This window comes from Mauremys reevesii, linkage group 20, assembly GCF_016161935.1.
Source record: "Mauremys reevesii isolate NIE-2019 linkage group 20, ASM1616193v1, whole genome shotgun sequence".
Classification (NCBI taxonomy): Eukaryota; Metazoa; Chordata; order Testudines; family Geoemydidae; genus Mauremys; species Mauremys reevesii.
In genome coordinates this window covers 17,212,932-17,237,381 of record NC_052642.1, presented here as the reverse complement: position 1 = coordinate 17,237,381, position 24,450 = coordinate 17,212,932, and the positions used below count along the sequence as shown (strand labels likewise).

Here is a 24,450-nt window from a genome sequence, read left to right as displayed (position 1 = left end):
TTACTAGTCTTCCAGCCGTTTAACATCACTGTTTCTTTCAATGTAATTTGGACATACAGAGAATCTAGACAGGAGCAGAAAATAAAGGCCTTAGTCATCTATAAAAATGATATTAACAACAAGCAAAGACTGATATTATTTCCACCTACCTCTCTCTGATCAATCTCCACAAACAACCTAACACAATCATAAGAATACTTATTTGATCAGAGTCAAATTTACTCAAACTTCATGCACCATGAAGCCAGTGATGTAATCAGAATTGCACATTGTGTTGGCACATTAAAAAGAATTTGTAATGAACCAAGAACAGGGAAAAGCTTCTTTGTATTTTCATCACTGAAAACAATGACTTTTGCAGGAGCCTTAGAATCTTAATAGCACAGTTTAACCCATGCCTTAAGTACAATAGCAAAACGTTTGCAATATTTATCCTTAATTTATTTTCCCCCTTTACAGCATTTTCCATTTTAAAACTATCAAAATCATGTTCTCTAACTGTACAACCTGCCTGGCAACTGCTTGGAAATAGCCACAGTAAGACTCACCAACATCACTGCTGTTGATGAGAATTAGAATACCACCTGTCAGGGAAGCATAGACAATACTGTCAGAGGCTGAAATACAGTCATCCAACTGTTTCCTATTATACCTGTAAATCTGACATCCCTCATCTGGGCTGACTACAATAATCTACTTCAACCATCATGGATCTAATTATGTCTGCACACTATCTGGAAGAAAATTTACAGGCTTGAGTTTTCTGTGCCAATGGTTTAATGGTTTATGAGAAAACCATTCAATAGTAACAGTGTCAATTATACTAATATTTAAAGGAAAAGGGGAACTGTCGACTCAGGAGGTGATGAGAGGATATATATTTGTAAATGTATTTGGATATGTACAGGTGGAGCCTTTCACCTCGAGACTTCAGGTTTGAACTCAAGCCTGGTGATTGAAAATTGTTATATCATTTGAGTGCTGTTAGGTGATCTATATAAAAAATACCTAGTTGAAAATTCTCTTGGAGAGAGGCCCATGTCACAAAACCACCACAATGGATATTAATTGGCAGTTTTGTTGGCAGGCTCTGCAATGAGCTCAAATGGGCTTAATGTGCCATAGACACAACTTCTCTTCGCTCTTCAGGTGATCCCTCGAGGTCAGAGCTGAAAAACCTGGACAGGGCACAGTACAGAGGCTCGTGCTACAGCTGCCTGTGTCATGCCTACTGGTGCCTGGAGGAATTAAGGGACAGATTCTCAACCAGTGAAAAGTAATATAATCCCAGTGACTACAATGGAGCTATTCAATTTACTCTAGTTCATGCAGCTCTCAGAGCTGTTAGTCTGGCCACTAACAAAGGTACCAAATTCACTGTTGATACATTAAAATGAAGGAAAGAAAAAGTGTTCCCATGCGGTGGAATTAGAGAATCTTACTAAATATTTTTTTAGTGTCACGATAAACAATGTTTGAGCAGAATAAAGGCATTTTGGAGCTTGTATTAGCAGAAACAGCTTGGTTTAAGCCTGCAGAATTCTAAAGCTCCAGATATTGTGGAGGATTGCTATGTACTTCTAAGCGCTATTGCTCGACTTGGAAAACTAAAACACATAAATTTATACTTTTAACTGTTAGATTCCTTGAGGCAGATGTAAAAGCTTTTAAGCACTTGTATTCATAGAAGCATTACACTGAGATCTTGCAATTGAACTTCTACACATCAACCAGGGATGAAAAACTACTGATGTATGGATCATGACCAGAGATAAAATTTCAACATGAAACTAAATCTAGCAAGCATTTTAATAGTCATTCACTCCCTATTCCTCCTAACTCATGTCTGGTTATCTGATCAACAAAGACACAATTTTAAAGGAACTCTACCATTAGTGTCTGTCAGTGTTTACACTTCTAGACACTGGTTTAAAAATAAAATAATAATAAAAAAAGTTGTAGGGCAAGACGTAATGAATGAGCTTTCTAAAATGGGAACAATTTTCCCTTTAAAATTTCTCAAGATTTGTATGAAGAGGAATAAAAAGCTTCTACTGACTCTTTGCCAGCTTTAGGTCTTGTGGCCAAAAAGACCAAATTGAAATAAAAATTTGGCACCCACTTAGTCCTCAATCTTTATTACTGCTTCCTCATTTAAAAAAAAAATTATTTTACAAGCAAAGTTGTAAAGAGAATTTACTATGTATGCAACAAGCTTAGTATCATCACTTTTATACCTCATACTTGAGATTATCAGCAATAGACGTGTTAGTGGTCCCAAGATTTAGGAGATCCCAAAGGAACAATGGGCTTTGAAATGGTAATTACCACAAATCTATTTTTAACTGAGTCATCTGTGATATAAAAATTATACTAAACATTACAAAACAGAACCAAGAATAGTGCCTTTCACTTCTAGGTCATTAGTGCAAGTTCATTTCAGGTTAGCAGTGACCAAAAGTAGTTAGCATTGGAAGACTGTTTGGTGGCCTACGATACCCGAAATGCGCTCATTTGTCTTTTCAATTTCCAAGGGACTTAAGTTCACATCATAAAACCCTTCACCACCCAATTGGCACCCTTGTTGGTAACAGCAGAGAAACTAAGATGTGAGTCGATATTGAGACACAGGTCCCCTGTTAATCTACAGAATAACTATAGCATGGGAAGAGACTATATAAATCGTCAGTGTTGTCAAGCCACCAACATTAGAATTCACAAACCTGCCCTTCCGCCCCAGACAACTAGCTCATTAAGCTTCCTTCTCACACCCCTAGTTAAATCATTATTTGACGTTTAGCCTGGTATTTAAAGTTTCAGAAGTGAACAGGAAGCAAGCTCAAAGAACTTAATTCAATTTGTTTGAAGAACTGCAGTGCATTGTACACTGATCTCTACAAGCAGAAAGGCAACTTCCAGTCTAGGGGGATACTATAGCTTTAAACTTTGTATTTTTCAGAACAAACAAACATTTCTGGACTACAAACAAATTACACACATCCCCACAGTTTCAAAATATGCCAAGATAATATTTATTAACACAGCAGGACTTACAGATCACAAAAGATAGTGATACATAAGAGCTCTTAACGGAGTCATTAGAATAAAGCATGCAGGTCAGTATTTGCAGAAGAGATATCAAAGCAGATTTGAGAAGGCACATTCACACAGGAAATGTTTAGTTGAAATAAGACATTAGAAAAGCAGCAAAAAACCTGATGTGGATTAAAATACACAGAGATTTCCAATAATGCTGACGAAAAGATACTTTACAGGTTTGCAAGTGCAGCAAATTGGATAACCCTTTGAGGATATTATGAGCAAGGGCAGGTTCTTGCTGCAACACTGTCAACTGAACTTGAAACAAATCAGATGCATGCATATAACGCGACTAAGCACGAACTAAAATACTTTAGTGTTGGAGAAAAGGTTAAATTTGGTATAAAAGAAGGTGCCTGGTTGAAATTAACAACATGCAGCAAGTGCTCAAAGGGTTATACCAAGTATATGCAAGAGAAATGCAACATTAGTATAGTATACCTTCCACACCAAGAATTATAGCAAAGTTTAAAGAGACAGTATCCCCTTTAGAGACAGTTTGGAAAGTTATTCCTCCCCACCCAAAAAACCCCTAAAGCAATTCAAATAGGAAGTGAGTGGACCTTCTACCCTTCCCCCAAAGAAATACCCTTCCCTGTACCCACAATCCATCTGTATCACATGAACAAGTGGACAAGGAATAAAGACCCTTGTATTGCTGTGCTAGAATTAGAAAAGTCAAATAAAATGCTTTACAGAGCCCCACCTAGAGCTATTCTTCATTTAAGAAATTTACACCATCTGGGCAGACAACAAAAATGGTTCCCATTGGCTAGTCAGCCAGCTCTCTGTAACAAGGACTACAAAGGGATACTGTCCCTTTCTGACATTAAATATACAGATCAAAGGAAGTGAAAAAAATCTGCTTTTTAAATTATGTAAACTAAAAAAAAAGACTTGAACATCATTGGTTCATAGCTTGAAATGTATCAAACATACATAAAGAAACACATGAGCACAAAGGGTTATTTTAACAACTATAGTTCAGATCAAGTTTGATTACGAGACCGAAACAGGAAGGAGGTAGAGTAAAACTCTCCTTGTGAAAATATCTAATTTGGCACCATGAAAGAATACAGACTTTGTTTTAAGTTTCAGAAAAATAGCTTCTAATTAGTACTCCAAAGTTCAAATTTTCAGCATCAAGCACATGATGAGCTAATCCTTTAAAACAAAACAAACCCCCCCCAAATATCTTTTCCTGTCACAAATTGCAGTTATCAATTACTGGTTGCTGTGGCCAATGAAGCTTAGATGTAGGAGACGAGCTACATAAAATCAAGCTACCACCAAAAGAGGCTAGAAAAATATTAGGAAAAAGTGCTTTCAAAACCAAAGTCAACACTCAAGACACTGTAGGTGCTACCTTTTTGACAGCCCACTGAACTTGGAATTTTACCAAGCCGTAATATGAAAATTAAACATCTTTGCTAATAAAATTATTCCTGAAATTTTGTACCCTGTTAAAGAGTATCTTCCATGCCCAAGTTCCATCATTTTCTCTCCCTTACTTAAAAATATCATCTAATGCAAAATTACAGTACTGTATATTTTTCCTACCAGATCTGCAAAAATGGAAGAAACGTTTCATATGGAAATAACCAATTCTTGCAGCAATAGCTTTTACATTTACAGTTTGTGTGGCCCTCCATTCAAAAAAGCCTTGGACTGCATAATACTTGTCACTTGAATACAGTAATAGTTCCCATATTATTAAAGGCCACAAAACATTTAACTACATCTTATTTCTCTATGTACATATAAAAAGAAAAAACAGGACACTTGGGAAATCTGTTTTATGATATGCAATATGATTGGAAATACTTAGTTCATCCTCTCTTAGGAGTGCTTTCATTAAGAGAAATTAAAAAGGGGATAACCTAACAAGGATAAAGTAAGAATAACTTGGTTTTAAATTTAGCTCCAAAAGTGATTACCATGCTAGCATGTACAGGCTCTTTGCATGATTACTTCCAGCAATGGTATTAACTCTAAAAACTAACTGTATTCCAGTTACAGTAAAACTGTATTTAATACCTTCATTTCCAGTACTGCGGAGCTCTGGCTAAGTAAATGCATCCCTGCTTTAAAGGCAATATATACTAGTGTCATTGGTTAGAAAGGTTTTAATGAACAGCACAAATTAGTGTTCCGCCTTTTTTCAGAAGCACAGAGCGGCCAGGTGCTTAGCTGAAACCAAAAGGCTAAAGTGGCTTTCAGTACCACTGAACTAGCTCATACAGATGGAATGACATTGTTTGTGTTAGAAGAGCTTCCATTTGAATTCCTGCTAATGGGCATTAGTCAGACAATGTGAGCAAACCTCAAAAATAAGTTAGTATTAATTTTAAACTGTCCAATCTATTTATAGCTATCTAGAACAATGAACGACAGCACTGCCCTGCTAAGGGACTGGTAGCTAGCAGGTAGACAGGTTTAGAAGCCTTTCACAACTGAAAGACTAGTGCATAATACTGTAATTTAGCACACAGAGTAACATTATCGAAATCTCCGTCACCTACATTACCAGAGCAATCTAACCAATTCCTCACCTGCTGCTGGCGGATGCTGGCCACTAACTGTTGGCAAATCCAAAGAGCTATCAGACATGACATGCTTAAGATCTCCTCCCACATCGGCCAGTTTCATGTCAAACTGAACAGAGAGCGCATCTTCAGAATCCTCCTTGCCAACACTGCTTCCCCCGATGGAGGGGAGATCCAGAGACTTGACAGAAGCAGAGTCTTCCTTGGCATGCTTGAAAGCTGCCACTTTGTCTACCAGGGATTTATCCATGTTACTACACATGGAAGAAAACTTGTTAGACTGGAAGTCGGAAAAGTCGTCATCACTTTTCACTGAAGGGGTGCTGTCTTTCAGTTCCTCAACACTTGTTCCAGAGCCCTCCAGAGAAAGCTGTTTAAAGATATCATATTTGGTGGGAGCAGCAGCGGCAGAATTCTGCCCACTTTTCATTGCACTGAGAGAGGAGCCAGCTGGAGGAACAGGATTGGCCTCTTGCTTAACAGCTTTGTATTTGTCATCCATTTTTTGTTCAGAAAAGCCACTGCTATTATTGAAAGCCATAAAATCTGCAAAGTCATCTTGTCCCCCAACTGATAGACAATTAGACAATCCCCCAAAAAGGTTGAATTCTCCAAAGTCGTCAGCCAAGCTCGAGCTTTTACTGGGTGCTGGTGGAGGAGCAGCAGCAGATGTTGGAGGTGGTGGTGCAGGGAAAGAGGTTGATTTTGATGAACTAAATGCAGCTGGAAATGAAAGTTGTTTGTTCTCGCCAGTGGAGGAAAAGAGATCTAGGTCTGCCAGATTCAGAGAGGTTTTTGCTTGTGTTTGTTGTTTTAGCTGTGCAGGTAGAGAGGGGAAGGATGCAGGGAAAGTTCTCTCTTTTGTAGGTGGGTCTAGTGGTGAGATGCTGTCAGCGGTTTTAAAATCTGTGAAACCATCATCGGTTCCTGCAGATTTGAATTCTGCAAAGCTATCTCCTGAAGGGGAGAGGGGGAAAAAAAGCAGAACAATAAGTACGATCTTGAAATGAGAACATGTATATCATACTCACACCATGCATCAAACAAATTATTTCATGCAATATCAAAATATTGTATGAAAACCTATTCAATTTGCCAGCTATGAGTGTATGTTAAAATACAAAACTAGGTAGGCTTCTACGCAATGTTGGTGATGTCTCCAATTATGCCAATTATTATTCCAAAAACATATAAATCCTTAAAGTAGACTCAAACCATATCAAACTCAGCTTAGAAAGAGTTCAATATCAACACATGCTTCTGAGCGACACACTTAGGTGGTGTTCAGTACTGATGTTGTTTGAATACTGGACAGATCCTTTCCTCTTTCCATGTACCTCATACTTGTCACTGCCAAGAATGAAATTTGGAATTTCACTTGTGCCAACGCTTGTATTTGCCCTGTTATCGATGCCAGAAATATGGCAGAACTATTGCCAAAATCTTCTCTGACCTTCTCTCCACCTCCCTCCCCCAACTCCCCACTGGCAATTTCAAAGTCAGAGCAGTGGCACATGGTTTCCTCACAGAATGGCAGCAGGAAGCCAAAATGAAAGCAGCACTGACAGACTGAAAGGGGAGTATTGAGGGAACAGACTGATTGCCAGAAGCACCTGGCTTCAGATAGCAGTGACTTTTTTTAACACTTTTATTTATTATATGGCAAAAGAAGGCCCAAGGCATAACAGAATTTTACCAGAGTGTACGTGATGGAAAATACAATTAACAGGAAGAAAAAAAAAGCACCAAAGTGCCAGTCCAACAAAGGTGGCACAGCCATCATCTTAACTAATCACCTTGCATCATTTTAAACCCTCCTTTTAAAAGTCTACCCTTTTCTGTTTCTATCAAGTGCAAAGAGAGTCAAGCATTCAGAACTTTACAAAACTTAATCTAGTCACTTTCATGACATTCCAGCTTCTGTTAAGACTGATAACTGAAACTCAAAGTAAATACTGAAGTTGAACTGCCATCAGACTAAAACATACAGAGCTGGCTGGCATATAACTTGTAGCAAAAGCATCAATCAAGAATTTAACTGGATTTTAAAAGGACACTGTCATGGCATTTCTTACAATGTTTATGTTGTCTTTCTTACTGATTATCAGAACACCTCAGCAGGGCCACCAGGGGAGAGGGAACGGCAATTTGTCACAGGCCCCCTTGTTTGAGAGGCCCCCCAAACCTGTAGAATCTGAGTGAATGGTGTTGTGACCTGTACAGAGATGCCACTCACTCAAATTTGGCCTGGGTGCCACTCCATCAGTGGAGAGGAGGCCAGACCAAACCTGAATGATGCTGTGACCTCATGCACCAGGTCACACACCATGGAGTAGGAAGCAGGCCCAGCCCCCGCAAGACAGTAGCCACCGCTGCGGGGTGAGTGTAGGGCAGGCTAGCTCTACCCTCCCTACCACCTGGGTCCTCACTTTTGGAGTGGGGGAGCTCAGTTTCAGATTTTTTCCCCCAAGTCTCCAAAAACTTCTACATGGCCCTGTACCTTAGGAGCCCAGAACATTGCTAAAACATCCCCCTTCCATCACACCCACTCACACCACTTATTGTGTGCTTGTGTGATGGCCCATGACTAGAACAGTTGACACCATTTTTTGGAGTTAGGTAGGGAGCACTGAAGCATTTCTTCTGAAAAAGTCAGCAGAAGTATATAAACTTTGCAAAAAGGTGTAAGAAAAAAGTTGGATTTGGAATCAAAACATGATGTTGTTCCTTTTCTTTTGTTACTGTGGCTATTTGTAGCTGCTCCCAGGTTTGAGATAGTCAGAAAGACAATGCAGCTCTTCTTTCTTAATGCAATCAATTTCTTTATTCCTTAATGCAAGATGGGTTTGGGGATTAAACACAAATCATCACTGAAGGACCTGAACTTGCGAAGTGCCGAGCGACCTGACTGCCTAGTAAATTTGAAGGTGATCAGCATCTCGAATTGGACCCAAAAAGAGAATAGTTGTTTCAGGGTGCCTATAGATTAATAACTCACACATTATCCTTCTACATTGAGAGAATTATTCATAAATGTAAAAATCTTTAGTTTTCAGATCACATATTAAATGTAAAATATGTTTTCAGTTTTTACCAATTTTTACTGAAAAAGTCTGTATTTATCGATTTTCACCCAAATGTTAAACCACTCCAGTACACAAAAATACTGATTACATTAAGAAAATCCAATACATTACATTAGTTGGAGGTGTTTATTTTAATAATGAACTAAACTAAGTGTAAATGTAAGGCTGTTTGTTAAAATCAGACAATACAGTGGAACATACCTACATGCCTATCCGCATGCATATGTGTACGCACTGTTAATGTACAAATCACGAAATGAACCACAGTATTAAACTGCTTTTACTTTCAATACCCTTTCATTTCTCTATTTGTTGCTTTTTTTTCCTGTCCTCTTATTCCCCAATGTTAATCCTGATATTTACCCACAATTCCCACCACCACCCCACACTGATTTTCACCTGTTTTTAAGTCTTTGTAATTAGCACTGATAAACTGCAGGAAATTTGAAACAAAATAATAACTGAAAATGAAGGGCCTTGAAAATAATACAGTTTACGTGACTACAGTTTAAACCCCAAAATGCACATTTTCCCTACAGAGAGGAATTTAAAAATTTCTTTTTCGTACAATGTTTGTGTATGAAAGGTAAGTTTATACCCAAAACACTTTACAGCATATAAAATGCAGCTTAAACATAAAGACAGACAATTTATTCTACAGTACATATCTGTCACCTCACAAATATGTGGAAATTGAAGTATAATTGGTTTTCTTTGTTAAATTTATGATGTTAAACCCATTCACCAGCATGATATATTTGCAGAGATGTTACTTGTTATAAAATATGCCTCAACTACTTAAAAAACAAATGTCTAGTACTGCACATACCCATATTTCATTCAATTCATATTTTACAAATACACCATTAAGATTCAAGTCACTTTCACAAATGTGATAATTTTAAACTAATTTAAGCTATGGACAGATTTGAGAGAACATTAGTTACAATTATAATAGGTGGACATTATCATCACTTGAAGCATGATGCGAGCTAAAATTTTTTTCCTCAATTCACCTGCTCCAATAATGTGTTTTAAATGCTGCTTTAAAAACAATACAAAGAATTTGTGAAATTGACATTCATTAACCAAAATTAAAACAGCACAGCAAACTAAACTTACTGATGAACTGTAAACTTTTCCATTAGAAATGTAAGCTGGTGAAAGGGTTAACAATGGTGAAAGCTGGTCAGTTTACAAATCCAGAAGTAACTTTTCTCTTTCCTTGCAAGCAATAGACAACTGCAAGTCATATGAAATACTCATAACAGTAATTTAAATGCCTGATACTGGAAAGCTACTGAGCACACACTAACTCCACAGATCATCACAGGAGTTTCAGATGCTCAGGCCCTTACTGTGTAACTTAGTAAAACTAAGGAGATTTTGGCACAATTGTCTCCATATGTAGTGAACAGATTCTCAATAATTTCTGCTTCCAAGTACAGTGACACATACTGGCAGGGTAGCAATACAGCAGAATTTCCACCTCTGTTAAATTAGCAATACATTATCCTATGCTCTGATTACTGATGATATATGAAGCCAATAGAGTTGCAGAGGATTCCTCTTTCCCATCAGATTAAAAGATGACAGTACTGTTTATGTTATGTAAATATACATGTTATACATAGATGGCCTGTTCAGGAAAGAGTTTAGGTAGTTTTCACTTATTGCAATTACATAGTAATAGTATTTCAGAGAATAACTAAGACATATTTTCACATATTCCCACAAATAAAATTGACTCAGGGCAAACTCTAGGCCAGTGATACTCAGACCTCAGTGGTTCAGGAGCCAAATTAGTGATCAACATTACCCAAAAGAGCCACAGTGATGTGAATTCATTGTTTAATTTACCACAGTATTATATATTCATATTTAAACAGTATGGCAGGGGACATATTTAGGGTATATATACATATATTATTCTCACAGCAAAATAACTGACCAAGTATTATTATTTTAGCAATTACAATAGGTTAATAACATTGTAAAAGCATCCTGATTGGTTGCTAATTAAATCACACTGTTTTAATATCACGTGTGGCAAAGAGCTGCAGGAGACACATTAAAGAGCCACTTGCAGCTTGCGAGCATCAGTCTGAGTATCACTGCTCTAAGCTAAATGAGTAGCTCTTTATTATTGTGGCACTGTATACCAAAAGCAATACATGGCTTAAGCTGTACCCTAAGAACGGAAAGCTTCTACAGAAACCCTGAAATGCCGCATTGCACACCTTTATCAGGATGTACAGCTCCTCACTTTTAAAGCAAGTCTACAGGAGAGATGAGAAAAACCTACCAAAAGTGATTCCAAAATTGCACCCACATAGACCTCCAAAGCAGGGACCAATCTTTCCATAAAAAACACATGACATTGTGGACTATGTGTCAATGATAAATTTTATGATCTTCTCAAGATACTTTTGGCTCATTTGAGGAGCTGTAGGGTCTTTAGCCTAAAATTCTAGCAGTGGGAATTCTGAAGTTCATGCAGGACCCTAAAAAACATGCAATGTATTGAAAGAGCCTAATACCCCCCCCCCCAATTTTTTTTTGTAAGATCAAATGCTTACCTAAGTATTTACTCTCTGATGGTTGTTCTAACTCTCGGAAAGCACTGTATTTGTCTCCATAATCTATCATGCATGAAATTAAAAAAAAAAAAGATAATTTCCATTAAGATATTGTGAAATTAGGCTACAATCAGTTATGGTACAGATTAGATTGGTACAGATGCTGTCATCTTGCACTCAACATTTCATATTAACATTTTACCAATGTCACAGGCACTACTGAAATATGAAAAATTAAACTAAATGTTACATTACATGTAGTGTTAACAATTAAACAGTTTTTGTTTACCTCCAAACATAGCTGCACTTTCAGAAGGCTTTTCAACTGCAATTCCTTTAAACACAGCATATTTATCCGTTGAGGAAGGTGTTTTAGTGCCAGGGAGTGGAATCAGCAAAGAAGGAACACTGAACAAACAAACACACAAAGAAAGAAAGAAAAAAAGAAAAGAAAAAAATTCCTGAGCAATCTAATTTCTTCTATTATTTAAAGCAAGCAGGATATTAGGAAATGAAAGAGCAATTTATTAGCATCTGTCTAAATTATGTGTATTAACACAAATATGCTCTATCAAACATGATAAAGGACTTATTTTACTTCTGCACTTTTAAAAGAGTTTTATAATGTACACGTTCATAAAGATCTGCAGCAGCAATATTCTCACGCCAACCCCATTCATCTTATGCTAGTCACTATCTCATTGAAATTCTATCAACACTACTCTGGGCCAAAATAGTAAATTCTCCACCCACGGAGAATAGAGATGCCTTAAGTGCATTAACTTTTTTATTTTTACTTGTGACAGAACTGTTCTAGATACGCACCACTGCAGTTTTTAACCTAGAAGAGAACACACACACACACACATGTGAAAAACACTGTGGTTTCATTAATCACATTGTCCAAGATGGTTAAGGGCATGCCTTCTTGATGGGACCAGAAATTGGTAAGAATCACAGGCTGCCTAAGACTTTGCTAACTCTGTGCTTCCATTTCTTCGGCTTTTGATTACATTTCATTGCATATTGCAAAAATAAGAAGAGAACAGATCCATTATTCCAATAGGAGCAAAGGATAACGTATGAATTTCTACACAGCGAAAGTCACCAAGTTCAGTTAGCCATATGTTCAGCAATGTCAGGATTATGCCATAATTAAATGAACAGACCTTTTTGCACATGAACATAATAAACTGCCATAATAACCTAATACTGTGTTAGCAATTCTTGAAAGATTTAAACATGTACTGTAAGAGCTTCGCTTCCCCTCCCTTATCAGCCCTTGGCAGCTCTGCAGAACAACATCCTTTACATAAGAATGACTACATTTTACCTCTAGTTTATGTCATTTAACACCATACACACTGAAAATGTGAATGAATTTCTATGGCATTCTTTGGCCTACAGCAAGAATCTTTCCACAGCCATTTAAATCTCCTTATCAGTGGCCTGCAAGCTACACACAAACCCAGCACTTGCATGTGCATTCTAATGGTGGCTGGCGGGGCTTGCAGAATAAGACACAGAGCAATGTCAAAATATGTAGTTTATGGCAATATAATTTAATTTCACATCACTATGAAACAGACCGTTCGATATCCAATCTTGACAAATATAACAGTTAATCTGGTGTACACTACACTTTTTTTAAAAAAAATAAAACTCCATAAGCAATTAGACTATAGTTCATTGTAATATTCTGTACAAAACTGAATGCTTTTACAACCGAATAAAGAGAACTACTGTAGTGGAAAACACTGATTTCTCATGACCCTCCAACTCCAATTACAAATTTTTAAACAAAACTGTGCTTACAGATCTGTAAATGCTTTTGCTAAGACTTCCTAACAAAATAATTTTATTAATTGCAGAACTATGCCTAAAACAAAATAAGGACTAAATAAAATATGGAGCATCTTCAGATTAATGTAGTGTTACTGATTTAAACTAGCAAAATTAAATCCCTTTCATGAAAACTATGACTCAGACTGTAACTTTACGCATGCTGCCGCTGAACAATTAATTCTAGTATCTTCCTCTGATGTCATTGTCAAGGAAGCAACCAGTAATCACCTTGAAAGTATCTGTCCAATCTACATATAAAAACAACCAGTTCAATACATACAGACAAAATGTTTTGTTCCTAAAATTAATTAAAATTAGGCAGGTGGGAGAAGCATATTATTTTTCCCTGTACAGTATGAGAAAATAAAATTTTGGGGCTTCTTGATCACAGGACATTGAAAGTCAGAATTGTGTGAAAGAATTCAGACTCAAAATCAGGAAGCTTTGGATGATTACTTCTCTACTCCACACTGCCTAACCCGTGACCGTACTGAGGCAATGCTACTCTCTCAATTAAATAAGGGCCACCAGAATAGAAGAGGCGTTGAGCAACCATAATGCCAATAGACCTCTAAAATTTGAATGAAACAGACTTTAAATGGGATTTCTAGACCATCACCACAACTCAAAATCAGGTATTAAATAAAAATTGGCCAAAATGGAAAGGATGAGAGGAGCTTAAAAAACAAAAAACAAAACAAAACACTAAACATCCACTGGAGAGCCATGGCCTTTTAAAAGACTACAGTTTGGCATGTGATCCTCTCTGCATGCATTTTGGGTGTTTATGGCCTGATCAAAGGCAACTGAACTCAATGGGAAGCTTTCTACGTACTTCAGTGGGTGCCGGATCAGACCTTTAACAAGGGCAGCTACTGCTAAGTACATAGCTTATCTGTCCCAATTCATTCTTCTGAGAGCACAGGAATGAGTGGATTGCTATATGTAAAGGTTTGAGCCTAAATGCATGGTATGAAAGAACTCATGATTTGTCAGCAACAGAATAAACACTTGAAAACCTATTCTCATAACTTTATATACAATTTATCTCAGCACGATGAATGGAATTCTAAAGAATTGTCAGCAATCTATAGTACATTAAATGTCAGTTTGGATATACTGCCATTAGGATTTCTGAAATGGCTGCTGAAAGAAACTGCCAGAGTCAAGATCAGGTGATGGTATGAAATTATGGGTTAGAAAGTTAGACAGAGAAGAAAACATTTAATTGCTTTAAAAGGGATATTTAAGTTACTGAAAAGAAATTCAGAGATCTACTCCACCTGCTCCGGTGCTGAGAACTGGTTGCTTTGGAGGATCCAGGTCCCTCCCCTTGGAAATCGGAGAAAGATTCGTCGAGTGAGCCAGACTTGGATGCATCCTGAAAATCCTGGAAGTCATCATCTTCTGGTTTAACTACCTGGATTCCATAAAATCATGAGACCCACCCCCATTTAAGACGAGAAAACACATTACCTTGACATTTTAAGTATATATGGAATATTTTTGCCTACTCAGTAAATTTCCTATATACTTCACTGCAAAGTCTTAATATACAAATCAATAGTTAAAGGGAGCAGACAAAGCCCTACAAAATGTTACTGAAAGAAACAGTTGAGGGGAATGGACATGAAACAAAAGATCTTGTCAATTTCCATAATTATGATAAAAAGTGAATTTATGTGGAATAAAGGCACAAGATAAGCTTAACTCTAAAAAATATCTTTTATTCATTCATAAAACAAGCACAGCACCAGCATCTGCAGTAAAAGCTTCCTCATGCTGTCCGACAAACATGACAACCTTGCTTTGGAAGATCCGCAGCTAAACGCTAGATGATTGTTTACTCTGCAAAGCCATTGAGCCTTCAGCAAAGGCACTGAAATGGGCAGCAATGGTGCCCAGGGTTATTTTATTATGATGGGGTGGACATCTGTCCTTGAAAGAATGGACTGAGAGAAGCAATTAATTTCTCTGAGACCACTGAAGAACCAAGATGTAGACACATGACTATGTAAAGCCCTTTGATAAGTTACTACTACTAGTTAAATTTACTTTTCAATTAAATGGTCTAGAAACATGTGAGGCCTCTGAATTTAGCCACAGAAATAAATATCAGGATCCTGGATACTCCATAAGCATATAATTGTGCTTCAGAGTCCACTTTATATGGAGTGGTTATAGAGTTTTTGGTCCACAATTAACAGAGAGGACCAGGATGTGTTGCAGGAGGGAGCTTAACAATGTCAGAACTTCCTGATTAGAGAGTTCTCCAGCGGCTGCTTAAATCATGCCTCTGTGTTTATGTCCTCACACTACATGATGTCAGAAGTGAGTGAATCCCTCTCTCTAAAGAAGGAGCAAAGGAAAGAAAAGACACCTCCAGACTGTCAGAGTGGTCAGCGAGTGAGGAAAATGGAATATCAGGGAGGAGACCTGTGAAATCAGCAGCAAGAAGGCAGAGCCCTATCTCACCTCAGCAGTAGAGCCCCATAGCACAAATGGCTCTATTAGAGATGTTTGATTTTTGCAACTCAGGCAGCCAGCCTTGCAGGAGCCATAGATTTGGGCAATTCTGGTTTAACAGAGAAAGCACGAGAATATCAGGTAAATGCCCTGTTTCTTGCTGTTGCTGATATCCTATATGAGTAGTAGATTTGCATTATTACTGGCTTTGAATCAGAAGCAATATTCTTGCTTTTAGCTGTATAACTAAATGGGAACTAATTGCAAGGATTCTGTTCTCCACACTACCCTTCCAACAACACAAAAGCAAAAAGTGTATTTAGGATCTCACTAGATATGGAAGACATCTGTTACTAAAGGACTTCATCCCAGACATTAATGTATTATACTTGATCTTAGCCAAGTCATCTTTGAATAGAGGAAGAACATTATGGAAGCAAAAATCAATCAGTATATGCTGCAAAACATCAAAAGGAATATGCTGTGGATGTTGGGCAAATTGAGTTTTGAATAGCAAAACTGATTGCCAAGATCAATTTATGCTTCCAGAAAATGTGGGCATTAGCCAGATCATCTTTTCTATCACTGGTACACAGTTTTCAATTCTCCCTGTGGTCTCACTTCTGTTTTACTAACCAGATAACAAAGGTCTTATTTAGTTTACATGTAATTCCACTTCAAATGTTGTAAAAAAGGAACTAACTAGAGGCCCTTCTCAGGATGCAAGAGCTTAGGAAGGGAGAAGAAATTTGTCTAGCTCTTCTAATGACACCTGAAAGAGACTGAAACATCAAAGAGGCTTGCTACAGCATGGTCTTCCATATTTAAATGGGCATGTTCTAGATTTCAGTTTCATTTTTAACGTTTACTTAAAATCCAGTTGTCATTATGCAGCTTTGAAACAGAGTTTCCCTTGCAATGATAATACAGATTTATTATGCTATAGAAACAGCACTAACCTGGTTTGTGGGGTAAGATGGCATGAAACCACTAGAAACCTGTGCTGCAGCTCCACCCACTGGTGGAGTTATGTTAATTCCTATGACTGCCTGTCCAATATTAAGAGGCATGGAGACTGGCGGTCCAGAGGGCCTCATAGGCTGTTGATTCACTGTGGCAGGCAATGAAATTGGATAGCCACTTAAAGTAGGGACAGGAGCAGATGGAAATTGGTTTAAAACATCGGGACTCACTGCAGGTACTCCTCTCTGCACAAGGAGAAAAATAAAGAGATAGCTACGTGCATCACACATTTTAAATGACTTTCCTCCATCTGTACTCTTATTTCTCAACTAATTTAATTTATTTATTGAAACTATGAAAATTCATGGAGTCAGTCCTTCAATTGTGTCTTTTGCACACAAAAAAGGCTACTGAATTTCACATGATCAGGGTGAACCTACACATAGACAATATGCTGGAACTGATACAGTTTACTGCTAGATCTCATACGGATCTATAGACTCACTTGAGTCACTTACTAAAAAACACACAAGAATTGTATCTGAATGCTCAAAATTTAGCACTGGCTGGAGCTCACTAAACATGGGTAGGTGCTATGCAAATTTCCCCCCCACATCTCTAACAATGTACATCAGTGCCTATCTTCACTGTCCCATCTCGTGTACTCCTGGATTTCTTTTCTGTCAACTTCTGATCATAGTGAAGTTTGCAAAACTTGAATGGTGTTTTTTGCGATTTTAGACAAGTTTCTCTTAAACTAGGAACAGCCATGGCATTACACTATAACCTGACACAAAAGTAAAAACCTAGACTACACAGTCCAAAAAATTAACAAATTCACCCACTGCCCAGGTGCTCAGATAATCTAGTGGAGGGGCCCATATCACTTCCTAAATATCAGAGGGGTAGCCATGTTAGTCTGGATCTGTAAAAAGCAACAAAGAGTCCTGTGGCACCTTATAGACTAAAATATGTATTGGAGCATAAGCTTTCATGGGTGAATACCCACTTCATCAGACACACGTTCTTAAATAGTTATACAGCATAAAAGAAAAGCCAAAGCCAATACAAACTTAAATGGAGTCCTGAAGAAGAAATAATATCTATAAATGCAAAGAGTAACATCCTGGATTCACTGAAGTGAATGGGAGTTTTGCCAGGATTCATTCAGTGTATTTAACGTGTGGTATAATACAGGTGCACGTGTCCATACACAACATACTGCAGGGACGTTACAAAAGTCAGTGACAGTTAATCAAGAGGAGGTTAGACCCTTTTTCATTCCCCCAAAAGTCTGTCTCAGTCACTTGTACCTGAGTTACTGCTATCATAGCCAGGACAATATAAAGCTCTTCTTTGGTAAGTTTTCCAGGTGTGGTACGATTGGTTAAGGCCCATATTTGTCCAAGGGTCTCCCTGGGAAGTCCAGATGACATCAGAATGGGATAGAGTTTAGCAGTATCTATTCCAGTAGGAGTCATAGTGGTTTCTAAAATTTTCTTATACAAATCTATTGAGGGAAACACAAGTGTTGGCGGATGAAAATAAATATTTTAAAGTGATTTTAAGATCATTTTTCTATTCTAACTATATTGTAATATTGTTGACATGGAACGTTACCAATTTGATTACGCATCAATGTTAAAGTTGGCACATAATACTAGAAGTTTCATCTAAATATAACTTCTCATTCTACGTCTACATTCAAATTCAAACAAGCAGGTGAAGGAGAAAAGAAGTTCCCCAAACAAAGCCCAAAGAGAGAGGGAGAGATATTTGCAAGTTACCAAGAAAAATGGAAAATGAATAAAAATGCTGCATACTCCAGCACAACTCTACCAATTAACTTGAGGCCTGTCAAAAGGATCCTCCAGTCCCTTGCAAGGAGAACATAACATGCTGTATTAAACAAGCTGCACCTAAATCAAGATAATTAGTAGTATCAATGTCTTAACTGATTTATTTTCTAACGAACAAACTACATCAAAAACCATCTGGCCAACACATCCTATTCCCTTCAGTTTCAATACACAGAGCAATAAAACGAGTTGCTTACTGCGGTTATTTTTCAGAAATGTAGGAGACAACTCTGCCAGCTAACTGTGCTACTTCACACCATATTCTGGGTGTTATAGTCAGCAAGACTTCTGACTATTCCTCCAGCACTAAAGAAAATTACCTATGCCACAGCAGATTCTCTATACCTAGACAGAATGAAAAGCTTACATTCTAAGACAGACACCTGCTTTATTAAAGTGGAAATCAATTAATCAGTGAAACCGACAATCCATACAACACAACTAGTTCTCTTTATAAATTTCACTACATATTTCTGTAATGAGGCCTCTGGATAATCCTTGTGTGAAGATAGCCAGAGCAGCATGATGTAGTTAAAATTCAGTGCAATCTAATCAATATTTAGTACAGCACTTCATTTTCTGTTTACTATGCTTCTGGCATATATAAGGCAAATAACCTTAAGAAATGAGCCTGCTTAATTACAAGAGATACTGAAAGGAGACAGCTCATAAAAATGTAATACCAACAATGGCAATTCCTATTAAGATAATTTGCCATCATTATAACCTCTAGATTTAACATTTACTATGTTTGAAGAAGCTTCTGCCTTCTCTGAATGCAGATAAAGCTACCAAAGACGTGTAAGACATCCAAAAACATGTTTTGGAATGCTTGCCAGTTTGTGCAACGAATTAAGACTGCCCTAACAAACACTATTGAGCTGTGAAACTATGAAACAGATTAGCTAGGAATGTTGCACAATTCCCATCCTGGGAGGTCTTTCAGAACCAGTTAGACAAACACCTGTCAGTGATGGTCTAAGTGTCCTTAATCCTGCTCAGCACAGGGGGATGGACCTTGAGGTCCCTTCCAGCCCTCCATGTCTATGATTCTCCAAAGCTATACTTGGAACAGATGAACTTGGTCATTATCACTGCTGCTATACCAGATCTAAGAAATACCATGTATAGTTCAGACAACAGCACCAATAACCTAGTTTTCCCAGGAGTGATTAAAAAACTTGCTTTACAAATTAAATTAGTGATCGAGAAATTCATAAGTTGTTCTTCCTGCTTCTACTCAAAGAAATATATGTTGACATTAGTCAGCTGAAGTTTAATACTAAATTTAAGACACAAACATCAGTGACTGCAAGTATGATGGCTACCTTCAGTAAATAATAACAAAGTTAAGTGTGTATTGCATTTAAACATCGCATGCTGACATGCACTTGGGGAAGTGTAACCATTCATAGTCACACTCAACAACAACATCTCTAATGGCAGGGGACAGGACAAGATGACCTGATAGGTCTTTTGCCTGTGTTGTGTAGGAAGTCAAAGAAGATTGTCATCATAATCCCTTCTGGTCTTAAAATCTAATAATGTATTTTCTGATTCTATGGTGAAACCTGACTTGTGATAGTATGAACAGTACTGAGTAAGAACAAAGGGGACACCATCAGTCTTAAATACTCATACACAAACTGGTATTCCTCACTGTCAGAGCCACAGAACCTCTGACTCAAGCCAACATGAACTTGGAACAAAAACTACGGTACTGGAAAGCTTCTGTATCAAACCTGACAAAGTTTAGGGATTTGGAAAGTTTTTATTGTAGATGAAAAAAATACTGGTTTGGGTAAGACATTAAGCAACACTGAAGTGTAAGGATTTTTATACTTTTTTCTTTAAATGATGTTTTAGCAGAATATTTTACCTGGAGCCAAGCTTTCATTGTAAATCCAAGGTGGCATCATTTGCTGGATTGGATCTTGGGAAGGGAATACTCCAACACCTAAAGGTATGCAATATATTAAAAAGGGAGACGAGAATCATATTAGGGGTATAGAGATTCAAAATAGGAAAACGTCTGTGACAGAGTTTTTGGTATTTCAGCCAGCCCGTTTCAGACATGGAATCATCTGGCTACATGAGAAACCAAAACTGATACTGCTACAAAATGACCTGAAACAGCAACAAAAATACAATTAAATGCACATGATGAAATAAAGAGCCACTCATTTTCCAAACATATCTGTTTGATCAGGAACACAAGTCCCATCAATTCCAAACATTTCATAAATAGCAGTGGTTCTGCCATGCCTATTTACATAAATTTGATGGGCAGAATATTAAGGCTATTTGGGGAATAATTTAATTTAATCACACTGAAACAAGTTTAGGACATATACTCTGTGTTTCACAGGTGAACCCCTCATGGTAAAAGCCATTAACATCTTCTGTCAGGCTGGCTTGCCCTGTTAGACCCATCCCCTCACCTCCTTATCCTATCTAGTCATCAGCTCAGGGAGGTGGCATTGCTGTTGTTGTCACTGCAGAACTCTAATGCATTCTGTCCTCTCCAGTCCCCTGTAACTTGAATATTTCACTCCCCAGACTCAAACATTATGTTAATTTCCGCGCTTGGTTTCACCAAGTTTGACCCTTCTCAGTCCCTGTTCTGATTCACCCTTTAGCAGATTTCATCTTCACTTTGGACTTATATCAACATTGTGACAAGTCCTTTGACTCCTTTTCTAACCTGCCACTTTTCCCATTCATACCCATTCTTTCCTTCATCATGATCAATAAAACCTGCTCTTTTATTTCTTGTTTTTCCTTATAATCTTCCCTACACTGACCACTGCCTGATTGCAGCAGATTACTCCGTCCCATCACCTGACTGCTCAGAAAGTGATCTTCCTTCCCTCTGAAGAACCCAAATCCTGCTCGTCTCTAACCTGTTTTGCTTGCTCCCTCCTTTGCCTGCCCTTTCCCACACAGTTACCTGCAACACTTCCCTATCCTCAGCTCTCTCATACCTCAAGTTCTACTTGGTTTACAGACCAGCTGTGGGCCTCTGTGCATACGAGCTGATGCACTGAGAAAAGCAGTGATGAATGTCCCATATTTGTTCTTGATCTCCTCAGACTCTATAGGGATTCCCAGTAAGCCACAAAGTTTAATTTTTACTTATCCCTAATTCCAAAGCTGCAAAGAACAGTCACTCCCCTCTTCCACACCAGCAATTCTCTTCACCCAGCCAAGTAAGAGGCATTTGCTTTCTTCTTTCAATCTAAGATTACCCTAACTTATAACTTTTCTATCACCCGTAACAGCTCATCTTTAGGCATTCCCTCCTTTTTCTCCTCCTCTCCTTTTACTTCCCTTCCATTTTTGCTTCCACCAGAAATTTCTGATATAATCTCGCCCCTAAAAAAATCTCCTCGCCTCTATCATTTGCTCCCATCTCCCCATCCCTTGATTCCTACATTACAATGGATTGATTTACCTCTTAGTAACTTCCAATTCTCTGAAGTTTGCACCGTCCAGGAACTTCTTGGGATGATTCCCTTGTCCCCAATATCACCATATTACTGCTAACCCTACCTCCCTCAAAGTACTTGGAATGGTTGCACTCATTCTTCAAATCCTTTAACAATATCCTGGACTGTTTTCAATGAGGGTTTCTACTTGGGCTACAGAACAGAAGTGTTCTTCTATGTTTAGCTAGCTTCTGCTTTTCTGAAACAGAGCCTCCTTCTCCCACCTCACTAAACTTGGCCATGTTGAATCATTCCATCCTCTTAAGCAGAGTCCATATCAAAGCAGGCATCTTTGGCTCCTTCCTGTCATGGGTTCTATTCTTACCTATGAAATTCCTGACTCTAGTAGTAACTCCTCTCCTTTCACACAAGTCTTAGCTGTTGGTGCCATAATCTTCCCTTTCTGCAGCTCCTATTTTCTGGACTGCATTCCTGCCTCATGAACTTTCCATTGATTCTCAGATCATCCAGAAATACCTTTTCTTCCTTCTTTGTCTCAATATCTCTTTTCCGCTACCATTTTAATCTTTGCAGCTAACTAGAGTGTGCCAAGTTTGTACAAGAGACACAATATCACTACTTTACATTAATTGTAAACAAATAACAGCTCTTATTTCACAATGTGCATTACAATTGTATTTTATTTCAAATTACAGAGTAAATGGATAACTTGAGCTACTAAAAAGCATTATCTGAAAACAGAGCGATTTAATTTTATCTTGTAACCAGTAACTGGTGGGTGTGGGGTTTTTTTGCCCATTGGTGAGGTCCCAACTATTAAGAGCAATGTCATCAAACAGCAATCAAGGTGGCATATAGAAAAATTAATTGAACTAAAGTACTGGCAAGACACCACAATCCTTTAAGAAAGTGCCAACTTGAATTTTTAAATTTAATTATCTATATATTTTTTAAAATTGACCTGTGTTTCAAGAACGGAGGCCGTGCAAAGCTATGTCCATGTCTCCCCATATTTGAACACCTTGGAGTTCAATATCTGAGGCTGTCACCAAGCATAACTTTAGAGCAGTATCAAAACATACCAACACCTTTAATCTGTTTTGGTTCAACAGTTAAAGTTCTCTGTAGTTTGCTCCATAGTCAACAATACTAAAATCACATCTACAACAAGAACCTGCTTAGTTAATACTGTACTGTCAAAGTATTGACGTAGAATTGCATTTGTATCTGGTCCAGCTTGTGAAGTTTTGACTTTTACAAAACAGGCTTTAAAAAAAAAAACAAAAAAAAAAAAACATGCCAGGCTAATGGCTATAGTATATAGTATAATATTGCCCAGACAAATGATTTAGCTTAACTAGAACATTTCCCCCTTCAGCAGTTGGTTGAAGACCCATTCTTCAGTAGTAAGTTTCTCATGTGGGTTTTTTTGGGTCCATACCCTCCCCCATGTCACCCAAATTAATAAAAAAATACAAAGCATACACAAACAAATAGGTTTTGTTGAAATAAGACAATATTTTAAAACAGCAGAGAATCTGTTTAGAGAAACTTGTTAAAATGTTTATAGTATATACATGGTGGAAAGGATTCAGCATAAATTCATGTATGTGTTACTTGCAGTCAGGAGCGAGAGGCATTGCATGTTATTGAAGCAGGCATTCAGAGCAAAATAATGCAGCATTTGCCGTAGAATTAGTGTGTAAGATGTTAGCATTCAAGCTGCATTCTGTCAGATTTACACTTTGTCAAATGTTTCATTTGCTCACCACACTCTTCAACTGCTATGTTTTGTTGTGAAGCCTTGTACACCTCTGCAGCGGTGGTACCACTTACAAGCCCACCTACAGCATTCCCGTTATTCACGGTTACACTGGGATGAACCTGGCTTGCGGCTGAGGCTTTATGTTCAATTTCAGATGTTTTAAGTTTGGTTTGCTCCTGTCCAGATGCACTTAAATCATAAATTAAGAGCGAGTCCTCCAAGGAATGGCCTAGACAAACAGCAGGAGGAATTACTTTTATTTGGTTAATCACCTTTGTACGTATTCTCCCCCCAAATCATCATCCCACTCCCTCAAGGGAAAGATGGGTCAAGTCATACTTAACGGTACCAAGTAATATGACTGATGGCTGATTCTCCAGAGCACTGTCTGTGTTCACTCAGGACACCAATGCAATTCAGGTCAAGCATCTTCTACTAGACCTTGAGCCTGCCCAGCATAGGGGGTTGGCAATGTACTTTTTTTCTTATGCTTGTAATGAGCAGAACAGGAAATACACTTATTGCTGCACAGCCATCTAGTCACTCCTGACTAGTAGCAGGAATAAGGGCTAATGGCCTGATTCAATGCCCACTGACGTCTGTGGGAAACTTTACATCGATTGGATCAGCCCAGAGAGGGTACTGTGAAGTCAAGCTCCACATTGGTATAACAAGGTCTACGTTTATGCCCATATCTCGCCTCTATTTTTCCCCTGCACTTCGGCCTCTTATGAATAAAGGAGATGGCACACAAGAGGCTTTAGACGTAGCTGTTTATAATGAAGAGTCACAT

The 24,450-nt window shown here is 37.9% G+C and overlaps 1 protein-coding gene across 5 annotated transcripts in view; it reads right to left on the bottom strand.

Moving 5' to 3' along the window:
• The window catches only part of SYNRG (synergin gamma), a 61,065-nt gene that overhangs the window by 19,757 nt on the left and 16,858 nt on the right, over positions 1-24,450 (bottom strand). For 3 of the 5 annotated variants that reach the window (XM_039507322.1, XM_039507323.1, XM_039507326.1), the window contains exons 8-15: positions 23,662-23,886; positions 20,323-20,400; positions 17,898-18,094; positions 16,581-16,829; positions 14,439-14,575; positions 11,600-11,718; positions 11,311-11,373; positions 5,652-6,602 (exon numbers count right to left, since the gene is read on the bottom strand). In XM_039507322.1, coding sequence (XP_039363256.1) covers positions 5,652-6,602; positions 11,311-11,373; positions 11,600-11,718; positions 14,439-14,575; positions 16,581-16,829; positions 17,898-18,094; positions 20,323-20,400; positions 23,662-23,886 — 2,019 coding nt within the window. Of the gene's footprint in view, positions 1-5,651; positions 6,603-11,310; positions 11,374-11,599; positions 11,719-14,438; positions 14,576-16,580; positions 16,830-17,897; positions 18,095-20,322; positions 20,416-23,661; positions 23,887-24,450 lie in introns of all 5 variants that reach the window. The other 2 variants (XM_039507324.1, XM_039507327.1) reach the window with 2 other exon arrangements.